At 39.2% G+C, this 23,188-nt stretch overlaps 2 protein-coding genes across 4 annotated transcripts; one reads left to right on the forward strand and one right to left on the reverse strand.

Moving 5' to 3' along the window:
- Positions 1 to 467: 467 nt before the first annotated feature.
- Positions 468 to 10,358, reverse strand: pltp (phospholipid transfer protein). 2 transcript variants are annotated; one of them, XM_056386220.1, is made up of 15 exons: positions 10,205 to 10,358; positions 7,654 to 7,789; positions 6,752 to 6,851; positions 6,531 to 6,659; positions 5,670 to 5,825; positions 5,401 to 5,464; positions 4,888 to 5,043; positions 4,632 to 4,808; positions 3,708 to 3,767; positions 3,083 to 3,247; positions 2,837 to 2,904; positions 2,405 to 2,447; positions 2,172 to 2,235; positions 1,970 to 2,046; positions 468 to 1,675 (listed from the first exon to the last, which is right to left on the reverse strand). In XM_056386220.1, the coding sequence occupies exons 2-15, from the start codon at positions 7,781 to 7,783 to the stop codon at positions 1,577 to 1,579; spliced, it is 1,488 nt and encodes a 495-aa protein (XP_056242195.1). In that variant the 5' UTR covers positions 7,784 to 7,789; positions 10,205 to 10,358; the 3' UTR covers positions 468 to 1,576. The 2 variants fall into 2 exon arrangements, with proteins under 2 accessions (XP_056242195.1, XP_056242204.1); XM_056386229.1 differs by lacking the exon at positions 10,205 to 10,358 and adding an exon at positions 10,045 to 10,172.
- Positions 10,359 to 11,813: 1,455 nt separating this feature from the next.
- ddx27 (DEAD (Asp-Glu-Ala-Asp) box polypeptide 27) lies at positions 11,814 to 18,986 on the forward strand. Of its 2 annotated transcripts, none has more exons than XM_056364656.1 (21): positions 11,814 to 12,060; positions 12,462 to 12,611; positions 12,762 to 12,821; positions 13,059 to 13,263; positions 13,537 to 13,589; positions 13,676 to 13,762; positions 13,872 to 13,977; positions 14,057 to 14,230; positions 14,349 to 14,499; positions 14,741 to 14,840; positions 14,953 to 15,094; positions 15,199 to 15,352; positions 15,457 to 15,538; positions 15,943 to 16,120; positions 16,372 to 16,478; positions 16,938 to 17,034; positions 17,188 to 17,279; positions 17,628 to 17,748; positions 18,496 to 18,589; positions 18,696 to 18,755; positions 18,834 to 18,986. In XM_056364656.1, exons 1-21 carry the CDS (start codon positions 11,977 to 11,979, stop codon positions 18,850 to 18,852), a joined length of 2,316 nt encoding a protein of 771 aa, XP_056220631.1. In that variant the 5' UTR covers positions 11,814 to 11,976; the 3' UTR covers positions 18,853 to 18,986. The 2 variants fall into 2 exon arrangements, with proteins under 2 accessions (XP_056220631.1, XP_056220624.1); XM_056364649.1 differs by having other exon boundaries at positions 11,816 to 12,060; positions 18,493 to 18,589.
- Positions 18,987 to 23,188: the final 4,202 nt, after the last annotated feature.

The raw sequence follows: 23,188 nt of genomic DNA on the forward strand, positions 1-23,188 counted from the left end.
ATGTTTCAGTATAGACTCTGAACTAGCATTAGCATTAACGTTAGCATCAGCACAGCTACCTGTTCTCGGAGCTGTTCAGTGGTGAGAAGCTAATGAAGAGTTTCCAAGGTTGGCAAAACTGGCAGGTAGAGTTTCAGCTGACATTGTGTTGAGGGCAGATGTTAGGTCTCGTGGATCAGTTCATCTGGTTGTCTTTTCACTGTACGTTAAGTGTAGTTGTTATTTTTGTACGTTAAAAAATGACAAGGGCATTTACCAAAGACGCAAAACACTAAACAAACCAAGTTAAAGACAGTTTTGACTGATAATATTTTTTCCCCCAAATTTTCTATAGACATCGAGATAATATTCGTGAATTCTTTTGATCACAATATTGTGCAGTGAAAATCTTGATACTGTGACAGCCCTACTATCAGCTGTTTTAATACAGTCATAAATTAACTGTTTGTTGACAAACAAAATGAACATTTCCAGTTTAGTTTTACTTTATTCATTAAAACAGTTACACGATGTTTGAACATAGAAATCACAATGATCAAATACAGGTGTCACATAATGATGTCATGTCGCCATAGTTACAGTGCATGAAACAGGTAATGAACACGAACATACAGTTTTGGTTATGTCACAGGTTTATACTGGTGTACTCTGCGGTAGTTCTGGTTGACACTGGTTTAGTCAAGTTTACACTATGCTACACTATGTTTCCCTGTCTAGCAGTTCTCGTGGTTGCCATGGTTACATCACAACCATCATGAACACACAAATTATACATTTCTGCAGCTTTCTGTATACATATATATATATATACACATATATATTTGTGTGTGTGTGTGTACTGTTATATTGTGATGACGGCTGAAGCCTGTACTCTGAAGCAGGATTTGTGATTAGCGAGGTAACTTCAGGTTTAACCCTACGTTTCCATGGCTCAAGAAAACCTAGGTTGACTTACCGAACTGATAGCCACCATGGTGTCACTGCTCATGGTTGCAGTTGTTCAGTTTAGTTAAGCCTGACAACAAAAAGATATCCTGGATATGTTGAACCTGCTTCGTAGTGCAGGCCTCTGGAGGTTTGATATGCTGGTTTGATAACCTGTGCCTCTGTTTGCTCTGCAGGTAGCTGATTAACATGATGCAGAACACCTGTGGCGTCCAGTGTGTTGTAAGTTAGATTTTTTTTTCTCTTTACTGCACTTTGGATTAAGTTCACAAAGAAATAAAAACTATTATTTTTGCCTAAAAACTTCAGCCATTAGCCTAGTGTGTATATATAAGCAGTGTTATATATACTGTCTATAATGTATGTATATATATATATATATATATATGTCTGTCTTGTATACAAACACATCTTTGCTTACAATTCAGTGTATGTATTGTATATGTCAATACATATTTACACAGTGTTGTTTATATTTACATTGTGTGTATATAACCATACAGTGTAGTAAATATACATTTGTTTGAAAGGTGCTATACAAATAAAGTTATAATAGTTATTATAAACATATTATGTGTGTGTGTGTGTGTGTGTGTGTGTGTGTGTGTGCGTGTGCGTGCGTGCTAGTGTTTTAGATGGTGTTGGTTTCTGGTTCTGTCTCGTTGCTCCCTGCGATCATTTCTCTCAGTCCTTTGGTGAAGTGAAGATTTGCTCCAATCACGATAAAACCCTGCAGAGATCAACACAGCTGCTGTCAACACCACAGGGTGAGTGATGATATACATACATATACACTCCCAAGCACTTTATTAGGAACACTTGTACACCTGCCTGGTCATGTGATTACCCAGTCAGCTGATCGTGTGGGAGCAGTGATGTAATGAAATTATGTGCAGAGTAAAGGGAGAAAACACCCAGTGTTAGAGAGGGGTTCCTAATAAAGTGCTTGATATAACATCCCGTGGTCGAGTGGAGGGTGAAGCAGGTGAAGCATGGTTCGTGTTTAATATCTAAACAGACTTACATTGTGATATTCAACCACCTCCTCAATGAAGTCCATCCCGTCTGCCAGAGGGATCCGAACTCCTCTCTTGGTCCAGTCTGAACACACACACACAAACACACACACACACACACACACACACAAATGTAGTCAGTAAAACATCATTACAGAAGTGAGTGTGACAGTGGCTTCATGTTTTACAGTCACTGAATCAGTTTCTTACTGTTGATTAAAGGAACCACAGACATCTGCAACATGGTCTTCAGAGGAGCCTGCAGAGGAATCAACTGACAAACAGACAGACAGACAGACATGATGTTAGAGAGAGAGAGACAGGTCGGACAGAAAGACAGGTTCTCCCTGTGGTGTATTGTGATTCACAGTTGGTCTCTTTCTGACCCCTGTTGTCAGAAACACGACATTACATATAATCAGATGAAAGACGACAACACTTACTGCCAGAGACTCCAGAGCTGATTGGTTGGAGAAGATTTTAAACCTGAAAGATGAAGCACATCGTTGGACATCTGGACATTATACGACGAGAGAAACAGGAAGACACACACACACTGTGGTCGTCGAACTGGATTCGAACCTTACTATCACTATCACAGGGCATGTGTCCAGACCACTAGACCATCAGGACAAGACAGCAACGGCAACGACACACTAAGTGAGATATGAATTATTGTGATGGAGATCAGCACTGAGTTTGGAAGAGGGTGAATTTTTTTTATCGGCCTCTTGTGCCTTTAACACCCAGTCACTTCAGTTATACAAGGATTGGACGTGTGTGTGTGTGTGTGTGTGTGTGTGTGTGTGTGTGTGTGTGTGTGTGTGTGTTGTGTGTGTGTGTGTGTGTGTGTGTGTGTGTGTGTGTGTGTGTACCTGCGTAGGTCAGCGTGAACAGCCAGACGTTTTCCTTTCATAGAAACTTTGGCGTTAAACTTTGATTCCTGCAGGAGGAGAAATTTAAAACAGCAGATTTTCAATTTCAAACATTAAACTGGTTTTAACTCATAAACTGGTGATTGAACTGGAAAGTTTCAGTTTGTCATTAGGAGATGTCTGACACCTGAACCAGTGGTGATTGACGGGATTTGTTCAGACTAAAATGTATTCATCTGTACGTACCATGGTCATGCTGCTGAGCTGGACCGGAGGCCGACCTGGAGGCAGCAACATCACCTTGACAATGGCTGTCATGACAACTGTTGCTCCAGATGTCTTGATGGTAGTTTTTGGAGGTGAGTTGACAGCAAGCTGAAGCGAGATTGGAGCTTCCACCAGAGCCGGGTTCTATCGAGAACACACAGGGAGAACATGAAATACTGTAAAACACAGTACTACAGTGCTACACAGGTTCTATCGAGAACACACAGTGAACTTGAAGCGTAAATGGTGCTACACACTGTTTTACACTGGGTTCTTCCAAAAACGCACAAGAAGAACATGAAGGGCAACAGGTACTACACAGTTCTACAATGACTTAAAAAACTACACCGGGTTCTACCTATAACACACAAAACATGAAGGACAAACAGAACTACAAGAAAACAACACCAGAAGGAGAACGTACAGTAATAATACATAATACTACATAACGACACCAGGCTCTACCCAGAACTCACATGGAGAACATAAAGGACAACAGGTACTACACCATGTTCTCTCAAGAGCACACCACTATGATTTTACTGTCTCTGCTGTTGGTCTACTCTCTTTCTGTTGTGTGACTGTCTCCATGTTTTCTACTCACTATCATCATGATGGCTCCAAAGTAGGTGGTTCTCAACAACATCTCCAAATCTTTCGGCATCTGAAAGACGACACGGCACAAAAATGAAGGTCAGTTCAGTTCTCCAAGAAACAATCTGGTTGGTTATCTGAGGTGGTTTTGGTTTCTGGGTGTCTCTGGTGTTTTTGAGAGACCTTGGTGGTCTTGAAGGTCTGTCATTGTTTTGTGGTGGTTTTGTGGGTCTGTGGTTGTTTTGCACATCTATATTGATTCTGGTTATCTCTGGTGGTTTTGGGTGTCTATGGTGGTTTTTGGGTGTCTATGGTGGTTGAGGTGGTGTGGTGGTTTTCTGGGTCAGTAGTGTTCTGGATGTCTGATGGTTTTGGGTTTTTGCATTGGTTTGGGGGGCGTCTGTGGTGGTTTGTGGTTGTTTTGGGTCTCTGGTGGTTTTTAAAGACCTTGGTGGTCTTGAGAGTCTGTCATAGTTTTGTGGTGGTTTTGTAGGTCTATAGTGATTTTGGATGTCTGGTGGTTTGTGGGGGTTTTGGAAGTCTGTGATAGCTTTGAGAGTCCTTGGTGGTTTTGAGAGTCTGTGGTGGTTTGGGGGGGTCTGTGGTGGTTTGGGGGGTCTGTGGTGGTTTGGGGGAGATCTGTGGTGGTTTGGGGGGTCTGTGGTGGTTTGGGGGGGTCTGTGGTGGGTTGGAGGGGGGGGTCTGTGGTGGTTTGGGGGAGATCTGTGGTGGTTTGGGGGGTCTGTGGTGGTTTGGGGGGGTCTGTGGTGGTTTGGGGGGTCTGTGGTGGTTTGGGGGGGTCTGTGGTGGTTTGGGGGGGTCTGTGGTGGTTTGGGGGGTCTGTGGTGTTTTGGGGGGTCTGTGGTGGTTTGGGGGGGGCTGTGGTGGTTTGGGGGGTCTGTGGTGGTTTGGGGGGGTCTGTGGTGGTTGTGACCTTCTCGTTGACGATGTGCATCTGGAAGACTCCTGCTTTGTAGTAGGAGAACATTCCACTGTCGAAGAAGAACTCGGACAGAGCGAGGTAAACCATCCGGTCGTACTCTCTGATGACGGGGTCCACGGCGTAGTTCACCAACGAGTCGTTCTGATTGGACAGGTCAAAAAACATCCCCTACAGACGCAACAAGGTCCATGTCAGAACACGTCATGTAGAATAAAATGATGTGATTAAATATGTGTCTGAGTCTGACCCTGAAGTGCATGTCGAGGCTCCTGGACGTCACCACTGGATCATTGATCAGAGAATAATCGATCCCAATATAACTATCAACCTCCGACCTTACGGGAATCGTCTCCAACAGCGAGTTCACATGAACCAGAGCGGCGTGATTCAGAGCCGGACAGATCTAAGAGAGACAGGTCAGACACAGAGCTGGGTCAGAGACACAGCCAGTAGCACAAGCAGGGCAGATCTTGGCCCATTATAATTAAAATAATAAATAATTATTCATTAATAATTAAAATTCAAAAGTGAGCCATACCTACTGATAACTAACATTCAAAAGAGACCACTCACATTTTTTATTTTGAAACACTGGAAAGAAGAAACTAAAATCCACACACACATGCAAATAACATACTTATTATACTTATTATATTATTATTATATTATTATTTATATTATTATATTATTATATATTGATATATTGATGCTTTTGAGAGAGGCGCTTCCAGACAGACAGAAACCCCTTGAAGTGACAGACCCTTTGGTTGAGGAGGAAGCGCATGCCTGATGTCAGAAAGCTGGCCAGGAAGTCGTAAACTTTCCTGAAAAAACAAACAAACATGTAATGACAGACAGGTCAATAATGATTTAATGATTATTTATTACTACATAGGTACTATTGAATCTAATCAATAATGATTATCAATTACTACATCAGTTTTATCAACATTAATCAGTAATCATGTTTGATAATCACATGAATCCCATTAAAAGTAATCAATAATCATGAGTGATAACATAATTTACCCGAGTGTTCCGCTGAACTCTGCTCTCATTTTGTTGATTTTGGCATCACAGGTGATGTTATTGATCTTCAGTCGTCCCTCGTCGTCTCTGATCAGATTAAGAGCCGTGTTGATGTTCACTCCTTCAGCCGACGCATTGATGTTTCCTGTGTCGTAACTGAGACACAGAAACAACAAAAAACCACTGTTATCATCATCATCATCATCATCATCATCTTCTTCTTTTTCTTCTTCAACATTTTGATCATCTTCATCACTGTTGTAATAAATCTTATATAATAAATATAAATCAGTCATATTAGATGTATGTTATTCTGTAGGAGAACTATTTAAGTTGTAAAGATTAATTGATCCGATCTAATATGGATTGTTAGGAGCGATCAGAACATCAACACGCACTCTCTCCTTAATGTCACAATTCAGTATTTATTAATGGAGGAAAGAAAACAAGATACTCTTAAACTTGAAAACATAAAATAATATGTTTGTACTAGTTTTAGCTTATTACTTCACAGTTGTGCGGTTGAAAATTGTTTGCCCCTCCGCTCTCGTTAACACCTGTTCGGATCATAATATTTATCATGATAATAACAATAACAACAACAACAAAAAACAAACAAACAAAGCTTTTCTTATTGGCATTATTCCAATAAGAAACAGAATCTAAACCATCAACTTGTCTTCTCTAAACTTTAGATGAAGACACTGTTGAAGTTTGCTCAGAGAGATCTACAGGAGAGAAGCCCTTGCTCTGCACAATGCATCCAGATCTACAGGAGAGAAGCCCTTGCTCTGCACAATGCATCCACGCCAGTGCCAGTTCACTGCCAGAGTTAAGTCGACGTTCTGTAGGAGAACTCACAAGAACCAGTAAAGGATCCGTCGGTGGAAACTCAGGGAGATCGACGAGTTCTGAACATCAAACAACAAACCAACGTTGGGGATGAATTGCAGTTCGGCGTGAGTCAGATTCAGCTCTGTAATCTTCACACTGACGACAGACCAGGGAGAGAGACAGTATTAATACACATGTTGAATATTCGGTAGTAAAGTACTACTTCAAATATAAAGTAATACTCATACTCAGTGATGGTGTATTGGAAGCGTCCATCTTTTCCCTTCATCTCTGGCATACTGATGTTAGTGAGCTCCTCTTCCACAAACTTCTGAGTCTCATACTTCACTGAGAACAAAAACACACACTGTTAGTGGCAGTACTTCAAAATCTGTTGCTACTTTGACAATAAGACAGAAAAATACTGTTAGTTCTTTACTACAAAAAAAATGTCAGTACTGCAAACAGATCAATGGCTACAAGTACTATACTGCAAACAAACACAGGACGCTGACTGTTATTACTGTTAGTATTCAAAAACTAATACAGTACAAGTGGCTGTTGTTGTGGTCAGAGGGTTTATGTGCAATAAAATGATCGACTTAATTCATCTGTTTGTTTCCAACCTCTTTGTTTTGTGTTCATTATTAATGAATGTATTTATTTATTTTTATTTATTTTATTTATCCAGTCATGGTCTTGTGTATTCATTCAAAGCAGAGACAGAGATCCCTGTATTGAGAATTTATCTTAATTTACTTTAATTTGTTTCTCTATTCCCTCAGTTGAGGTGGTGCCACAATTTTTCAAACTGCAAATTTAAGATTTTGAGTTTATTTCATGTTGACAGGAGCCAGCTGAGGTGGTTCTGATCAGGATCCTCCAGAATCAATAAACATCCTTTGGAGGTTTACTGAAAACATGCAACTGGTTGGAGACCCCGGGGTAGACCCAGAACACACTGGAGAGATCATAGATCCCATCCAGGAGGAGCTGTAAAACATTACTGGGACGTCTCGACTACCCTGCTCAGTCCACTGTCACACCAACTGCTGAGCCCCGGATAAGTGGCAGAAAATGGATCAATTATAGGATCCATATCGTTTAAATCCAGACTATGAATCAGGATTAAAGTTTAACTACTACTCACACATATCCAGTCCTTTGTCAGTGATGCGGATTTTGCAGCCAGCATGTTCGGCAGCAGCCATGATGGAGGACAGCAAAGGGACGACGAAGAGGAGGGACAACAGACAGGGAGTCATCCTGAACTGGAGCATGTCAACCTCAAACACAGAAGAAGAAACACCCATCCATTAGTTATGCCACTTATTTTGAGAGTCACAGGGGTGCTGGAGCCAATCCAGGAGGAACCATACGCAGGTTTGGTTCAGGTCTTTGTTCTGTGTGTTCTGTATTTTCAGGATTATGACCTATAAATATAAAATATAAATATATATTTATATTAATATAAATATAACTTTAGTTCCTTCTTGTGAAAGGTTAACGGTCCATATCAGTAGATTCACCTCTTGATTCAGCCAATCGTAATGTAGTGTTAATTAAGGCCTCAGCCAATCAGAGGACACCAATAACTCACCATCCAGGCTCTCAGCTGCCGTTTGTTACAGTTCACCACATCAGAGAAAAGGTTTCTCTTTTCTCTTCCTATAATACTGACTCCTGTCCTTCAGTGAGTCCCTCAGACTCCTAGTTTAACTAATTACTCAGTTAAGAAGTTTGAGAAATAATGTGAGCACATTTCTGCAGACCTTATGGAAACTTACGAGCAGCTCCTTTTCCAAATTTACTAACGTCATGGTTCTGAAATTACACTTTTTGGCATTTAAAGAAGTGTAGAGACGCAGCCTTGAAAAAAATCTATAAAATTGGGTTTGGCAGCTGATCACTGAAAGGCTCTGAAGAACCACTGACGAAGAACGTCCAAAGTTTTGAGCTACAGAACTTAAGAGAAATGGGATCCTTCATTATGACAGCTTTCTGTTTGGAAATCAGTAGGAATGCAAAAACGTCAGTCGCGTGTGGTTTTAAAACATAATCAAAACACCGGTTCTAAACAAATAAACAAAGACAGACAGACAGCATCCTCTCGTGTAAACAGGAAGCTGCAGCAGTGTCCTAGATCATGATGAACAGACTGATCTCATTGGAGTGTTTTTGTCCCTCCTGTGGCTCCGTAGCTCACAGCTGAACTTATTCTCGGACTGTGTCGTACATATAAACACTTTTCAACTTGAACTGCAGTAACCTCTGCCGCCCCCCCACCTCTTTCTTTCCCAACAACCTCCAGACCCTGTTTTTCTGTCTTTAAAACAAACTGAACGGATTAATCTGGGAGGAAAAAACACATAAATCTTCCACTCATGTGGAATCATATGTCTGTTCATTCACTTTGTTTACTTCTTTCTGTAAAATTTATATATAAACTGTTTTCAAACTTAAGCTGAACTCTGACAGTTGTCTCATTAACTCAGACTGTCTCAGACACACAACTGACGACAACACAGTTTTTATCCTTCAGCCACAGTGGACCTGTTTCTACTTACAGATGTTATGCTTCAGATTACACTGTAATACAGTCAGTCAGTTGTCAGTGTTTCCACTTCTACTGACCAGCAGGGTCTGAGCACACACACACACACACAGAGACACACACACACACACACACACACACATTAATCATCAGGTCTAAAGCCTTTGAAGAGAAGAAAGTCCTCACAAATACAGACAACCAGGACCACACACACGCCCACTCAGTCTATAATCTGTGTGTTTAATAACAGCTCAGTGAGGAGAGCCAATCAGCATCCAGCTGCTGCTGCACCCACATCTGGACATCTGGCTAACTGTTAACTGCTAACCTTTAATTAAAAAGATTCCCTTCAAAGAAAGAAGAAGATATTGAATCTCCGCCCAGCCTGACCTCTGACCCCTGACAGATCAACCTTCTTCCACTGCTAACACACAGCAATCCGATCGGTCATGACGTATCTCAACATGACAATACCTAAAATAAAGTGACAGAAAGATGTGAACACACTTCATCTTCCTGAGGATATCATTATCTCTGATGTCCATCCAGAATAAACCTCCAAAACTTAGAAATCAAGGAAATAAGAGGCTGCAGAACCTCAGTTTTTCTTCAGTATCACAGTAATCCAGTGGTAGTTGTCTGTACATCCAAGACTACACTGCAAACAGGAGCTGATCACTGCTGATTCAGCAACTTTTAATGGGGACAATTTGACTGAATGGAAAAACATGGTAAACTACAAAAACAGGAAAAAAGGGAACACCAGAACCGACCCATAGCTGAGATTTTAATGTGATAAGCGTTTTTCGGGGTCTTTTTCTCGTGACAGCTTTGAATTTTTCTGTCGTCATATTGGCTCCCAAACAGGCCTGGATGTTGGTGTTAGCGGGTAGATCAGCAGAAACATTTTAACTTCCTCCATTTTCACACAGAATGGGTTAGGGTTACCATCAGATACACTTTGATATGCGTTAATATACTACTCACCTGTCCATGATGAGTCACTCTGTTTACCTGTCTGTCTGTCTGTCTCTCTGTCTGTCTGTCTGTCTGTCTATCCCTCTCTCTGTACGTCTGTCTCTGTCTTGTTTCAGTAACAGTTGAACTCTACTCTGAATGTCTGAAAGATAAAAATTATGAAACTCACAGATCAGCAGACTGAAGAAGGAGGAGCTCAGGCCTGATGGTTCTAGATTCACGTTCTGGATCTCTTGTTCTGTAGCTGATGTAGTCTGTTCTTGTGTCCCTGTTCACACTGACTCACTCTCTGGAGATTTTTATCCTGAGGGACTGACTCCTCCCCCTCACCCCTCTCCTCCCTCCTCCTCCTCCCTCCTCCTCCTCCTGGCCCTTCCTCCTCCCTCTCAGTGTGTTTTCTCGTTCTTCTATCATTGTGAGCAGTGGTTCAGGTTTGATTTCACAAGTGAGGGGGACACAGTGAAATGTCCATATATATGAGTGTGTGTGTGTGTGTGTGTGTGTGTGTGTGTGTGTGTGTGTGTGTGTATGTATGTGTGTCTGATTTATTGTAATTTACGATTACTCTTAAATCAATCAAGCAAATAAGAAATGATGAATCTGAAAACTTCCGTAATAATGTTGGCCTACAAAACTTAGAATAGAATAAAGTGCTGTGATTTTAAAGCCACTAACTTTATGTTTAGTTATATTGACTCATTGTGTTTTCATGCCAAGGTTCAAGGTTTCTTTTCATCACCTACCCCCGGAAAATAACTGTCTTGAATTAAGGGAACTGGTGCATAAAACCAAACCTGTGTCTATTTACTCTGAAAACACGCAGAGGAGGTGAAGGACTTATTCAGCCCTGAGCAGTGTCTGCAGGTCTTCCCTTCAGCGTCCATATGAACCATACAACCCCAACAACCAATGACGCAAGGCAGGCCGTATGTAGCCTGTGAGGCGAAACCCAGGGTATACCAGTCAACTGATGGTAACCACAGATGAATCAGACCTCCTCTGAACAGTCAACAGAAAATCTACCTGAAAGAATGAAAGGAGGAGGACATATCCCCCCATGTCCACTGGACATTACATTCTGTGTCTGAGGGCTCAGGCCTGTTTTTTTTCCTGTTTTTAAATCTATAGCTCTTTAGTCTTCATTCATCTAAATATTTTTTTCTTTATCTTCAAGACGTTTTCTGTTTAATAGTTTCTGTCTTCTTTAAGTTTGTCTTTGTGCTTCCTGTTTGATGGCATCACCGGGACACTGTGACAGAGACTCGACTCTTCTAGGAAATTCCAGTGGTTAAGGATCAGTGTGTGTGTGTGTGTGTGTGTGTGTGTGTGTGTGTGTGTGTGTGTGTGTGTGTGTGTGTGTGTGTGTGTGTGTGTGTGTGTGTGTGTTATTTGTGGTAAGAATAAATCATATGTTTTAGTTCAAAAGAGATAATCTGAAACAATCATCACACACATATAGATTTGTCTTTCTTTTAACCCTAACATAATCCTCATTCTAACATAAACCTTAAAACCAAGTCTGAACATTCAAACAGTAATTTGAAGTAGTGATCATGGCCGAGTTCAAGTGTCCTCACTATGAAGGTTGAAAGTTGAACTTGGTCCTTACAAAGATAGTAGTACAGGTCTACACACACAGAGAAACACAAATGTTTTATAAGCTGCAATTTTATTTTTGATGAAAGAAAGAAAGAATTGTTTGGCTGATCCAGTTTTTACTGTGTATTTGTCAATTACCAATAAAGTTTATTTAAAAAAAAAAAAAAAAAACAGATCCGTAAACCGGAAACTGTACAAACCTACTTCCTGTTTCCGTCAACACACGTGTGAGGGAAAAACTGTAAAGAAGCTCCACAGGACTTGTGTAGAACCGGTTCTGACACAGTACCGGTCTACATTCTGTTCACAGCCCAGTGTTCCGGTACCGCAGCGTCGTCCGCCATGTTGGAAGAACTGGGTCTGATCGGGACGATCCGGGACGAGGACCAGAGTCCAGAGGAACCCGACAGCGAGTCCGACCAGGAGGTGAGTTAGTCCGGGCACACAGCTGGATCTCTCCCCGGTAAACCGTCGAGGCCGCTGGAGGGGAACCGGATTTCGGCTGGAAAACAGCGGATTTACCGCCGATAAATAAACAAAACAAAATGTACCTTTTTTTTTAATTTAAACCCAAAAACTATGAAGTTGACATTGCAGTTCTAGAAGAAACTTCAACAGTTCAGACCACTGGAGTTTAAACATCATAAACATTAGCCAATTAAATAAAATTAAAAATATAGAGTTGAATATATCCTTATGTATTTTTATTTGATTAACTCTGGAGCTGTGTATTAATTGTATTATTGTGTACTGACTGTGTGTATGTTGTGTATTAACTGTTGTGTTGTTGTCCGTTAACTGTGTGTATTTTTGTGTGTGTGTTTCAGGAGGAGCGGATCATCCTGAACAGGAAGAAGAAGCTCAAGAATTTCGGGTCGAAAGATTTTAACACAGACTTTCAGTTTGGAGAGAGGGACGTCCTGAACCATGATGACGACTGGGTTATGGCCGATGTCATGAAGCAGCTTAAAAAGAAGGTAAAACCTGCAGCAGTATGATCGAGTGTCAGTGTGGGACAGTTCACGTCCACTCTCTAATGTTCTTCCATTCTCTAACGTTCGCCGGCAGTGTTTTGGTTCTTTAATACTCTCCATTGGTTGTATATTAACAGTGTTCTGTGTTTGCAGAGATCTGTGACGACTCTGGACCAGAAAATAGAGAAAATAAGGAAGAAAAGGAAAGCTGAGGTGAGTGCTTTGGCCAGGTGAAGAGCCCCTACCCAGCATCTAATTGCCTTACCCTGATATTCTTACCCCAACCAATCATGGCTCTTCATGCCCAAACCAAACCTAACTGAGTACTAGCCAATCAGAGGCAGGGTAGGTCTTCATCTGTCTTGGCTGGGGGGAAAAAATAAAGCAGTTCCCGCTCTCTGGCCAGGTTCTACTTCCTGTGCCCAAGGTGAAGTTTGTTTTGATCTGCAGGAGAAATCAGCTCAGAGCGGCGCTGCTGAAGATACTGCAGGGAAGAACGAGGAGGAGGAGGAGGAAGAAGAAGAAGATGATGATGAAGAACAGGATGTAAAGCCTGCTGCAGGAGAAGCTGATGAAGGTGATGACGATGATGAGGAGGAGGAGGACGATGAAGATGAGTTTGACTCGAGTGACGAGGAGATTCTTACCAAATCAGGTGAGTTCAGGAGAGGCTTTTATTTTTATGTTTGACAGGAAGCTGAAAGATTTTACTTATTGTAACAGTTTTAATAACCTGATGATCAATAACAAAAAAATTTAAAGGTCACTAAAATATAATTCAGTTCAGTAAAACAAACTGCAGGTGTGAACAGAAAAATCCCAATAAAAATTCAACTTTTCTAATGAATTTAATTAAAAAAAAAAAAAAACGAATTTAAACATTGAAAAAGTGTTTTATTTGTGTTGTTGACTTCCTGTTTCCCGGCAGACACCCTGAGAGAGAAAGAACGACGTGGAAAGAAAAGGAAGGCGGGAGAAGAGGTTAGGATGAGGAGCTGATGATGTCACAGGTGTACAGGTGATGTGTGCATGGTTACCACGGTAACGGATGTGTTTGTCCTGTTCAGGCTCCAGAGGCATTCTATGAAGACGCATCTCAGTACGATGATCAGCTGACCTTTGATGACATGAACCTGTCCAGACCCATTCTGAAGGTAAAACCTCCGAGTGTCTGATATCACCTATCGGGTATAAATACCTGATCTCATGTTCTCCTGGTTTTGTTGTTGATGATATTTGTGACCTCATGTTGTGTCCCTGCAGGCCATCACAGCTGTGGGCTTCAAGCAGCCAACACCCATCCAGAAGGCCTGTGTTCCTGTTGGCCTGCTGGGCAGAGACCTCTGCGCCTGCGCTGCTACTGGGACAGGTAATCCTGATATCCTGGAACCTATTCATCATATTGAGACCAGATGAAAAACTATGAAAAATTCCTCTCCTCTCCTCAGGAAAGACAGCAGCCTTCATGCTGCCGGTGTTGGAGCGTTTAGTTTATAAGCCCAGGACTTCCCAGGTGACCCGGGTCTTGGTTCTAGTTCCAACCAGAGAGTTGGGGATCCAGGTTCACTCTGTGGCCCGTCAACTCGCCCAGTTCACCTCCATCACCACCTGCCTGGCTGTTGGTACGTCTGATTACTGGTTACTGACTTACTCTGACTCGTGACCCTGGACTCAGTTTGACTTCGAATTCTAGACTCATTCTGGTCCTGAATAACCTTACCTGTCTCGACCTGTCTCCAGGTGGGTTGGACCTGAAGTCTCAGGAGGTGGCTTTGAGGGCGGGGCCAGACGTCCTGATCGCTACACCTGGTCGTCTGATTGATCACCTTCACAACACACCGAGCTTCGAGCTCACTCAGATTGAGATCCTGATCCTGGACGAGGCTGACAGGTAAACACTAGGTGCGTTTCCATTAACGTGCGTAATGTGCGAACTTAAAAACAAGTAATGGAAACGTGACTTTTGAAAAAAACTCAAATCTTGCGAAAAATTTAAATAAAATAAAGAAATCTATCGTCATATTTAATTGGAATGATTTTGCATTACATGACTGAATGGAAACGCAGACCACTCGAAAGAAAAGCTCACCTGTTGGAACTCACCTGTGTGGTTCTGTGCCTTTGTCTCTCAGGATGTTGGACGAGTATTTTGAGGAGCAGATGAAGGAGATCATCAGGTTGTGTTCCTACAACAGACAGACCATGTTGTTCTCCGCCACCATGACAAACGAGGTACTCGTTCATACCTGTGTCGTGTGATCTGTGTCTCCAGGTGCGTTAGTGTGTGTCATGTGACCTGTGCCTCCAGGTGTGTTAGTGTGTGTCATGTGACCTCTGTCTCCAGGTGAAGGACCTGGCAGCCGTTTCATTGAAGCAGCCAATCAGGATCTTTGTTAACAGCAACACTGACGTGGCTCCGTTCCTGCGACAGGAGTTTGTCAGAATCCGACCGAACAGAGAAGGAGACAGGGAGGCTGTGGTGGCTGGTAGGTCCCGATAATACTCCAGTACTACTGCTAATACTACAGTACAGTAGTGGTACTACTACAAACACTGCAGTACTGTTACTGACTGTTGTGTTTTGTCTTAGCTCTGCTGACTCGAACGTTCCAGGATCACGTGATGTGTTTCACTCAGACGAGGAAACAGGCTCACCGACTGCACATCCTGCTGGGCCTGATGGGACTGAAGGTCGGAGAACTGCACGGAGAACTGAGCCAGAGCCAGAGACTGGAGAACCTCAGGTATATACATACACACACACACACAGAGTCACAGTCTGGAGAACCTCCAGAACCTTATATGTATGTATTTACCCTTTTTTTTTCTCATTCTCCGTGTTCTCCAGGCGTTTTAAAGATGAACAGATTGATATCTTGGTGGCGACAGATGTAGCAGCCAGAGGTCTGGACATCGATGGAGTCAAAACGGTGAGAGTCACATCTCTTAATGGTTACTGCAGGACTACCATAACGTTACCACTGAGTTTACTGTAGAGTTGCTATACAGTCACTACAGGGTTCCCACAGAATCACTTAAGTGTTACTGTAAGGTTTCCCTCTATAAGGTTGCCATGGAGTTACTACTGAAGTACAGCATTAAAGGGTTACCTTGTAGTTGCTGTAGAGTCCTACACGGTTCTAACTGTAGTTACCATAGTAACAAATTTGTGTAAATATATTGACATAAGCTCTTCTTTACTAAAACTAAGTTGGATTTTAATTTCGACAAACTCATCATGTTTTCTGGCTGATCATCTAAAGACCTCTCTCTCTCTCTCTCTCTCTCTCTCTCTCTCTCTCTCTCTCTCTCTCTCTCTCTCTCTCTCTCTCAGGTCATAAACTTCACCATGCCATCCACAGTCAAACACTACGTCCACCGAGTCGGCCGCACAGCAAGAGCCGGTCGTTCCGGACGTTCAGTGTCTCTGGTCGGAGAGTCTGAGAGGAAGACGCTGAAGGAGGTGGTGAAGTCTGCCAAGAACAGTGTGAAGGCTCGAGTCCTGCCGCCAGGTACACACACCTGAGAGACAGTTTGTCAGAGAGTTTTCTGTGTGCCTGGGAAATAGACAGAGCTGTGTAGTTCAGGGAACGTGGGAGAGTTGAGTTCTGAGCAGCAGTAAGGTAACAAGGGATGAACTGGTATTTCTGAACAGAAACAGTAAAAGGTTTCTCACGTGTGCTGTGACTAAACTCTCTCTCTCTCTCTCTCTCTCTCTCTCTCTCTCTCTCTCTCTCTCTCTCTCCCTCTCCCACCCACCCAGATGTCATCCTGAAGTTCAGAGATCTGATTTCCAAACTGGAGAAGGATGTTTACGCTGTGGTGAAGCTGGAGAGAGAGGAAAGAGAGCTGGCTGCGTCTGAGGCCAAGGTACACCTACACACCTGAACACCAGTACATCTGCTCACCTGAGCACCTTCACATCATTATTCAAGCTCAAAGCAAAGTCAGAGTTTTGGACGGAGGAAAGATGATCAACTCATCACTTTGTCTGAGGAACAGCCGTGTCTTTATGACACAAGCCTTAAAATGTACTAGAGCTAAAGATCCGTGGAGACATAAAAACTCTAGGAGAGAAGTCAACTACGACTCCCAGGGTGCATTTGTCTAACGAACAGCCAGTAACAGAACTTCATGCTGTTTCCAGCTGTTTATTAATTATACAGTACTCAATACAGTACTCTCAGCAGTAGCAGCATATACAGTAGTAATATTTTAGTATTTGCAGTAGTACCTGTCATAAACAAGTGAGAATCTATAAATTTACCTGTGTGTGTGTGTGTGTGTGTGTGTGTGTGTGTGTGTGTGTGTGTGTGTGTGTGTGTGTAGTTGAGCGTGGCTCAGAAGCGTCTTGATAGCTCTGCTGCTTCAAGTGAAACACAGAGAGTTTGGTTTCAAACTCAACAAGAGAGGAAACAGAGTCGTGGTGAGTATTAATACACTGTGTACTGCACCTCATTTACTACAGCTACTCCTAAACTGCACTGCACTACTTCATTCAGCAGTATTCTATAGCTGTCTGCAGTACTTTGCAGTCCACAGTAGTATTTTAACTGCTGTTCCTCCTCCTCTTCATCAGCGTCGAAGGCTCTGCAGGAGTTTGATCTCGCTCTCAGAGGCAAGAAGAAGAGAGAAAAGTTCTTGAAGGACGGCAAGAAGAAGGAGCTGACGGTAATAACACATCAGATGTGTGACGTTGTTCCCTGAAGGTTGTTTTATAAATTTGTAATAATTTGTATGAGGTTTGGTGGAGTTAGCAGTTATTTCAAAGCTGTGGGTTACATCAACACCCCCACCAAGTGACAGGAGTCTCATAAGTTCATGTTTCTATGTCTTTTTATAGCAGGTGTCCATAGCAACGTATAAAGTGTTTTTTCCTCTGTAATTATTTCTCCTGACTCAGACACATCACAAAGATTCAGTCTTTTTAATACAAAGCAGCTGCCACTCTGCAGGAAAACAGAGGACTGTGTTTCTTTCTTTAATGTGTCTTTATATCTCTCATTATCTCTGTGTCAGTCTGAGGAGCGCTCTCAGTTTGAGATCTTGAAGGCTCAGATGTTTGCTGAACGGGCGGCCAAGAGAGAGAGACGACCAAAGAGAGCGAGAGCAATGCCAGAGGAAGAGACGCAGACCAAAGGTCAGAAACACTAATGTACATACACGTACTGAGACATATTGATAAATACATAAACATATTGAGACATGCTGATGGATATATAAACCTACAGTATACTGTAACGACTGATAAATGCGTGAATACATAAACATCAATACATGAACATGTATTTGAACAGTCTGATAAATGCTAAAATGCATTGAATATTTAAATTTTAATTGATCAAATGACCATAGTATGACTTTTTATGACTTACTATACTGTGACTTTTTATTACTTACTATACTATGACTTTTTATGACTTACTATACTGTGACTTTTTATTTCTTGCTATACTAAGACTTTTTATGCCTTACCGTACTATGACTTTTTATCATTTACTATACTGTGACCTTTTTTGCATTACTATACTATGACTTTTTATGACTTACTATACTATGACTTTTTATTACTTACCATACTGTGACTTTTTATGCCTTTCCATACTGTGACTTTTTATGACTTAATATACTATGTGTTTTTCATGGGGCAGCACAGTTGTGCAGTGGTTAGAACTGTCGTCCCACAGTGAGAAGATTATGATGTAGAACCCCGAACCAGGGGCCTTTCTTGTGGAGTTTGTATGTTCTCCCTCTGCCTTCATTGGTCCTCTTCAGTTACTCAAGCTTTCTCCTGCAATCCAAAGACTGTACACTTTATTGATAAAACATGCACACTATACTGTAAACTGTTGCGCTAAACTAAACTGTTTGTCTGTCTTTGTAGCAGCCAATCAGAAAGCAAGAAAAGGAGGCAAGAAGTCAGTGTTTGACAAAGAGCTGACCAACACCAGCAGCAAGGCCCTGAAACACTATAGAGCAGGGTGAGACTGTCTCTTAGCACACCTTTCTGTCTGTCTGTACACCTGTCACACCTCAGTACACACCTACCTATCTGTACACCTGTCTCACCTAATTGTCTTATTACAGGCCATCCTTTGCTGACAGGAAGCGGCTCGGTTTGGATAGAAAGCGTCCTGGTGGCTCCAAGTAAGTTTCTCTGTCTCTGTCCACCACAAAGATAAGATGAAATGGATAAGATGGCTGACGCTCTGTTCTTTCTGCCAGGTTCAAGAAGAAGAAGTGACAGCCCAGATGACCCCCTGGAGCAACAGTTCTCCGACATTTTCATGTTGTCTCTTTGTTCACTGTGTAAATGTTTTCCAATTTTGTTCATTGAAAAACTTTTAAATAAAGTTGGTCTGTTTTAAAAATAACACATTTGTTGTATCCAGAGTTTTGTTTTTCACCGACATTCCCCAGCAGCCTTTCAAACTACGAAAAACGTTTTTATGACTTACTATACTATGACTTTTTATGCCTTATTACGTGAATTTTTATGCCTTACTATGCTATGACTTTTTTTATAAAGTTTTTATGCCTTACTATACTATGACTTTTTATACCTTAGTATACTATGACTTTTTATACCTTAGTATACTATGACTTTTTACAACCTACTATAATATGACGTTTTACGCCTTATTACACCATGACTTTCAATGCCTTGTTATATTATGACTTTTTTACGACATTTTAATGCCTTATTATACTGACTTTTTACGCCTTACTATACTATGACCTTTTATGCCTGGTTATACTCTGACCTTTTCATAACATTTTTTTGCCTTATTATACTATGACTTTTTATACCTTACTATACTATGACTTTTTATGACTTTTTATACCTTACTATACTATGACTTTTTACAACCTACTATAATATGACTTTTTACGCCTCACTATACTATGACTTTTCATGACTTGTTATACTATATTTTATAAAATTTTTATGCCTTATTATACTATGACTTTTTACACCTTAATATCCTATGACTTTTTGTAACTTAGTGTACTATGACTTTTTAAGCCCTACTATACTATGACATTTTACACCTTACTGTACTATGACTTTTCATGCCTTATTATACTATGACTTTTTTATGACATTTTTACGCCTTACTATACTATGACTTTTTATGCCTCGTTATACTATGACTATTTTATAACATTTTTACACCTTACTATACTATGACTTTTTTATAACATTTTTAAGCCTTACTATACTATGACTTTTTATACCTTAGTATACTGTGACTTTTCATACCCTACTATACTATGACATTTTACGCCTTACTATACTATGACATTTTATGCCTTATTATACTATGACTTTTTTACCTTAGTATACTATGACTTTTTAAGCCCTACTATACTATGACATTTTTATGCCTTACTATAATATGACTTTTTATGCCTTACTATACTTTGACTTTTTATGCCTTACTATAAAATGACTTTTTATGCCTTACTATAAAATGACTTTTTATGCCTCACTATACTATATAGTTTTTATGACTTTTTATGCCTTACTTTACTATGACTTTTTATGCCTTACTATACTATGACGTTTTTACGACTTTTTATGCCTTACTATACTATAACTTTTTATGACTTTTTATGCCTTACTATAAAATGATTTTTTTATGACTTTTTATGCCTTACTATACTATAACTTTTTATGCCTTACTATACTATGACGTTTTTATGACTTTTTATGCCTTACTATACTATGACTTTTTATGCCTTACTATACTATGACGTTTTTATGACTTTTTATGCCTTATTATACTTTGACGTTTTTATGACTTTTTATGCCTTACTATACTATGACTTTTTATGCCTTACTATACTATGACGTTTTTATGACTTTTTATGCTTACTATAATATGACTTTTTATGCCTTACTATACTATGACCTTTTTTTGACTTTTTATGCCTTACTATACTATGACATTTTTACGACTTTTTATGCCTTACTATAATATGACTTTTTATGCCTTACTATAATATGACCTTTTTATGCCTTACTATACTATGACCTTTTTTTGACTTTTTATGCCTTACTATAATATGACTTTTTATGCCTTACTATAATATGACGTTATTATGCCTTACTATACTATGACCTTTTTTTGACTTTTTATGCCTTACTATACTATGACATTTTTACGACTTTTTATGCCTTACTATACTATAACTTTTTATGCCTTATTATACTGACTTTTTTACCTTAGTATACTATGACTTTTCACACCCTAATATACTATGACTTTTTACGCCTTACTATACTATGACTTTTTTATAGCAATTTTATGCCTTATTATACTATGATTTTTTATACCTTACTATACTATGACTTTTCATGCCTTATTATACTATGACTTTTTTACAACATTTTTATGCCTTACTATACTATGACTTTTTACGCCTTATTATACTATGACTTTTCATGCCTTATTATACTATGACTTTTTTATAACACTTTTATGCCTTACTATACTATGACTTTTTATGACTTTTTATGCCTTACTATAAAATGACTTTTTATGCCTTACTATACTATGACCTTTTTATGCCTTACTATACTATATAGTTTTTATGACTTTTTATGCCTTACTATACTATGACTTTTTATGCCTTACTATACTATGAGGTTTTTATGACTTTTTATGCCTTATTATACTATGACTTTTTTATGACTTTTTATGCCTTACTATACTATACTATGACTTTTTTATGACTTTTTATGCTTACTATACTATGACTTTTTATGCCTTACTTACTATGACTTTTTTATAACATTTTTATGCCTTACTATACTATGACTTTTTATGCCTTACTATACTATGACGTTTTTATGACTTTTTATGCCTTACTATACTATGACTTTTTATGCCTCACTATACTATATAGTTTTTATGACTTTTTATGCCTTACTATAATATGACTTTTTATGCCTTACTATACTTTGACTTTTTATGCCTTACTATAAAATGACTTTTTATGCCTTACTATAAAATGACTTTTTATGCCTCACTATACTATATAGTTTTTATGACTTTTTATGCCTTACTTTACTATGACTTTTTATGCCTTACTATACTATGACGTTTTTACGACTTTTTATGCCTTACTATACTATAACTTTTTATGACTTTTTATGCCTTACTATAAAATGATTTTTTTATGACTTTTTATGCCTTACTATACTATAACTTTTTATGCCTTACTATACTATGACGTTTTTATGACTTTTTATGCCTTACTATACTATGACTTTTTATGCCTTACTATACTATGACGTTTTTATGACTTTTTATGCCTTATTATACTTTGACGTTTTTATGACTTTTTATGCCTTAATATACTATGACTTTTTATGCCTTACTATACTATGACGTTTTTATGACTTTTTATGCCTTACTATAATATGACTTTTTATGCCTTACTATACTATGACCTTTTTTTGACTTTTTATGCCTTACTATACTATGACATTTTTACGACTTTTTATGCCTTACTATAATATGACTTTTTATGCCTTACTATAATATGACCTTTTTATGCCTTACTATACTATGACCTTTTTTTGACTTTTTATGCCTTACTATAATATGACTTTTTATGCCTTACTATAATATGACGTTATTATGCCTTACTATACTATGACCTTTTTTTGACTTTTTATGCCTTACTATACTATGACATTTTTACGACTTTTTATGCCTTACTATACTATAACTTTTTATGCCTTATTATACTGACTTTTTTACCTTAGTATACTATGACTTTTCACACCCTAATATACTATGACTTTTTACGCCTTACTATACTATGACTTTTTTATAGCAATTTTATGCCTTATTATACTATGATTTTTTATACCTTACTATACTATGACTTTTCATGCCTTATTATACTATGACTTTTTTACAACATTTTTATGCCTTACTATACTATGACTTTTTACGCCTTATTATACTATGACTTTTCATGCCTTATTATACTATGACTTTTTTATAACACTTTTATGCCTTACTATACTATGACTTTTTATGACTTTTTATGCCTTACTATAAAATGACTTTTTATGCCTTACTATACTATGACCTTTTTATGCCTTACTATACTATATAGTTTTTATGACTTTTTATGCCTTACTATACTATGACTTTTTATGCCTTACTATACTATGAGGTTTTTATGACTTTTTATGCCTTATTATACTATGACGTTTTTATGACTTTTTATGCCTTACTATACTATGACTTTTTATGCCTTACTATACTATGACGTTTTTATGACATTTTATGCCTTACTATACTATGATTTTTTATGCCTTACTATACTATGACGTTTTTATGACTTTTTATGCCTTACTATACTATGACTTTTTATGCCTCACTATACTATATAGTTTTTATGACTTTTTATGCCTTACTATAATATGACTTTTTATGCCTTACTATACTTTGACTTTTTATGCCTTACTATAAAATGACTTTTTATGCCTTACTATAAAATGACTTTTTATGCCTCACTATACTATATAGTTTTTATGACTTTTTATGCCTTACTTT

The sequence above is a fragment of the Seriola aureovittata genome, chromosome 2 (genome assembly GCF_021018895.1).
Source record: "Seriola aureovittata isolate HTS-2021-v1 ecotype China chromosome 2, ASM2101889v1, whole genome shotgun sequence".
Taxonomy (NCBI): domain Eukaryota; kingdom Metazoa; phylum Chordata; class Actinopteri; order Carangiformes; family Carangidae; genus Seriola; species Seriola aureovittata.